This window comes from Mandrillus leucophaeus, unplaced genomic scaffold (genome assembly GCF_000951045.1).
Source record: "Mandrillus leucophaeus isolate KB7577 unplaced genomic scaffold, Mleu.le_1.0 Scaffold436, whole genome shotgun sequence".
Lineage (NCBI taxonomy): Eukaryota > Metazoa > Chordata > Mammalia > Primates > Cercopithecidae > Mandrillus > Mandrillus leucophaeus.
The window spans coordinates 73903-78037 of NW_012104654.1; the positions used below are offsets into that span (position 1 = coordinate 73903).

Below are 4135 nucleotides of genomic sequence, written 5' to 3' on the forward strand. Positions count from 1 at the left end.
TTTTAAGATCACCAACAATTACTTTAATTCATAAATGTATATACATAGATTACATAAAGAAATTAAGTACACATGTTGCATTTTAAAAATGTGTCTAGTAGGTTATTTGTACAAAATTAAAATGAATTTAAGAAAACATTGTAATGTTTAAAAAATTCGTTAATCATATATTTATTTATTTTTGAGATAGAGTTTTGCTCTTGTTGCCCAGGCTAGAGTGCAGTGGTATGATATCGGCTGACCACAACCTCTGTCTCCCAGGTTCTGTTTTTGTTTTTTTTTGTTTGAGACGGAGTCTTGCTCTGTCGCCCAGGCTGGAGTGCGGTGGCCGGATCTCAGCTCCCTGCAAGCTCCGCCTCCCGGGTTCACGCCATTCTCCTGCCTCAGCCTCCCGAGTAGCTGGGACTACAGGCGCCCGCCACCTCGCTCAGCTAGTTTTTTAAATTTTTTTAGTAGAGACGGGGTTTCACCGTGTTAGCCAGGATGGTCTCGATCTCCTGACCTCGTGATCCGCCCGTCTCGGCCTCCCAAAGTGCTGGGATTACAGGCTTGAGCCACCGCGCCCGGCCTGTCTCCCAGGTTCAAGTGATTCTCCTGCCTCAGCCTCCCGAGTAGCTGGGATTACGGGCATGTGCCACCATGACCGGCTAATTTTGTATTTTTAGTAGAGACGGGGTTTCTCCATGTTGGTCAGGCTGGTCTCAAACTCCCAACCTCAAGTGATCTGCCCGCCTTGGCCTCCCAAAGTGCTGAGATTACAGGTGTGAACCACCGTGCCCGGCCAATCATATATTCAATATTAAGACTTAAGGCTTTAGAAAAGTTATTATTTAAAAAATAACTGATACTGCTTCAAAAGTGATTAATTCACCATGGTATATTTAGCAAGAATGATGCATTTCATTTAAGTTGCAGAAAAAATTATGTGGATCCTTCCTAAGTATTTTCAGTTTTTAAAAAAATTTTTATTGCCACATCACAAGGAGTCAAGAGGATCCTTCCTAAGTTTCATATCCACACAAAAATGTGATGCCTATATAGTGACCAGAAACAATAACAATAAAAGTAGAGTCAGCTCTCTATCTTGGAAACAATTTTAATCTGAAAGCATCAGTCAGAGGACCCACATAAAAAGCCATATACTGATTTGTGGAAAAGTAATAACTTATTGGGCTGTTTCCAGGAGACACAGATTCTTGGTTTCTGAGTTCCTGAGCTGTTCACTCACTGTGCCAGAACAGCTGACTTCCCACAGTGTGTACTTGAGTATCTCAGCAACTGAGGACTGGAAGCGAGCTTGGAACTTCTTACTAATTAGGACATAAAGGATGGGGTTCAAGCAACTATTGAGGAATGCCAAACCAGTGGAGAGAGGGATTCCAGCCTGCATCACGTGGTGGGAATAGCTATTGTGGTGAATGGTGAGCTCCCAAATGCTAAACAGGTGATAAGGAGTCCAGCAAACCACAAAGGCCACAACCACAGCCAGAATTGTCCAGAAATGCCTACTGGAGATCAGGATGCTTCGCTTCTTCACCTTGAAGATGAGACACAAGTAGCAAATACTCATTGTTAGCAAAGGGAAGAGATAGCCGACAATAAATTTCACCCAGGTCAGAACATGGTGCCTGATCACAGTGAGGTCAGGATCATGCTTCTGAAAATTGTTATAGCAAAGAGTATGATTATTGAACTCCACAGTGTCCCGGAAGTATAGGGCAGGACCGCCAATTAGAGAAGCCAAAAGCCAGATGAATATAATGACAATCAGAGAGTTCTTGAGGGTTCGATGCCGATGAGATAAGACAGGATGGATCAAGTGGATATAGTGGTCCAGGCTGATCACCGTCAGGAAAAAAACACTGGCAAACATGTTCAACTGGGCAGTGAAGGAATTGGCTTTGCACAGCCAGATGCCAAAGGGCCAGTGGAAATTCATGACCACATAGGAGATGTACAGGGGCAGGAAGAGAAGAAAGATGAAATCCGCAATGGCTAGATTGAGGAACCACAGAGTGCTGACTGTCTTCTTCCACTTGAACCCTGTGAACCAAATAACAATGGCATTTCCTGGAATTCCCAGGACAAAAGATAAACAATATAACACCAGAGAGACCCAGTGAACAACTCCCAGCTGGACTTTTTCCTCCAAATCAGACTCCAGAGAGTAATAGTCTAGGGCATAGGAATAGTTTTCAAATTCTTCAAATAATGTTTCCTCCAAATCTTCCATGACCTTGCTAAATGGAGAATGAAGAAATCTGTAGAAACAAATTAAAAAAAGAAAGAAAAAAATTTTTTTAAAGAAAAATAAAAGTTCAGTGAATGATAAGGAACATGGAGATAAAAGTATTTCAGGTTATGGACTAGACATAGTATTTTTTTTCCTTTTTTTTGAGACAGGGTCTCACTCTGTTGCCCAAGCTGGAGTGCAATGGCATGATTTTGGCTCACTGCAGCCTTGACCTCCTAGGCTCAAGTGCCTCCTACCTCAGCTTCCCCAGTAACTAGGACCACAGGTGCTCACGACCATGCCCAGCCAATTTTAAAATTTTTTTAGAGACAAGGTCTCACTATGTTGCCCAGGCTGGTCTTGAACTCCTGGGCTCAAGTGATCCTTCTACCTCAGCCTCCCAAAGTGCTGGGATTACAGGCATGAGCAACTATGCCCAGCAAACACAGTATATTTTTTGATAGGACTTGTGGTTATACTCATATGTTCAAGTCTTGGTGAGCCTCAGTTTCACTCTGATTATCATTCTCCCAGCATGAGAGTTCATTTCTGTAAATTATTTAGTAATTGGTAAATTAAAATGACAGACTACAGTTATAATTCTTCTGTTTGTAATGCTTGTAGGGCTGACTAGAGAGAATCTAACATTCAATAAGCATTTATTAGATTCCTATATGCATTATGATTTTATGCAAAAGAAAACAGATTAATACAAAAGAAAACAGATTAATATTTACAGAGTGATAACTTCACTCTGTAAGATTAATACTTACAGAGTGATTAATACTTACAGACAAATGCAAAAGAAAACAGATTAATACTTACAGAGTGATAACTTCACAATCTGTATTTCAGCCAGGCACAGTGACTCACACCTGTAATCCCAGCACTTTGGGAGGCTGAGGCAGGGAGATCACTCGAGACCAGCCTGGAAAATATAGCAAAAATCTGTCTCTACAAAAAAATTTTTTTTTTAAATAACCACGTCTGGTGGCTCATACTGTAGTCCCAACTCAGGAGGCTGAGGCAAGAGGATTGCATAAGCCCAGGAGTTTGAGGCTGCAGTGAGCTATGATCAAGCCACTGCACTCCAGCCTGGGTAACAGAGCAGGACCCCACCTCAAAACAGAAAATTTTCCTGAAAAATCTGGATTTGTTGTTGCCCTGACTACTTAAACTCTAGATAAACAGTTCCAACTACTTCCTAATCAATCTACCTGCAGGTCACTGGAGATTTTGAACTGAGATTTTGCATCCAAGGATGTTTTGAGTCCATGTTTGTGAAAGCAAACATAGTAATCAGAATTATATCAATATAGATGGCTTCTCATCCAAAAGGTGGCTTTTGGAGTAAATTTGATTATGACCACTTAATTTCTATATTGATATATATATATAGATAGATAGATAGATATAATTCTACAGAATGCAATTAAGCTTTATTTAAAATTTTACCTTATTGAAATAATTCTTTTCTATAATAATTTAAGACAAAGATTAGATTTTTTTTTTTTTGAGACAGCCTCCTGTTTTTTATTTATTTATTTATTTTTTTGAGACAACCTCCTGTTACCGAGGCTGGAGTGCATGGCGTGATCTCGGCTCACTGTAGCCTCTGCTTCCTGGGCTCAAGCAATTCTCCTGCTTCAGCCTCCTGAGTAGTTGGGATTACAGATGCCTGCTACCATTCCTGGCTAATTTTTGTATTTTTGGTAGAGACAGGGTTTCACCATGTTGACCAGGCTGGTCTCGAACTCCTGATCTCAAGTGATCCACCCATCTCAGCCTCCCAAAGTGCTGGGATTACAGGTGTAAGCCAGAGTGTCCGGCCAAAGATTGTATTTATTAATCAGTTTTAATTTTTGCCCATACCAAATTTTGTCTCTTAGAATTTCTACCAAA

The 4135-nt window shown here is 40.7% G+C and overlaps 1 protein-coding gene across 1 annotated transcript in view; it reads right to left on the reverse strand.

The window, feature by feature from the left end:
- The window catches only part of GPR1 (G protein-coupled receptor 1), a 63367-nt gene continuing 59232 nt past the window's right edge, over nucleotides 1–4135 (reverse strand). Inside the window, exons 4-5 of the mRNA XM_011993874.1 lie at nucleotides 569–2261; nucleotides 1–250 (exon numbers count right to left, since the gene is read on the reverse strand). Coding sequence (XP_011849264.1) covers nucleotides 1166–2233 — 1068 coding nt within the window. The 5' untranslated portion in view covers nucleotides 2234–2261 and the 3' untranslated portion in view covers nucleotides 1–250; nucleotides 569–1165. The remainder of the gene's footprint in view (nucleotides 251–568; nucleotides 2262–4135) is intronic.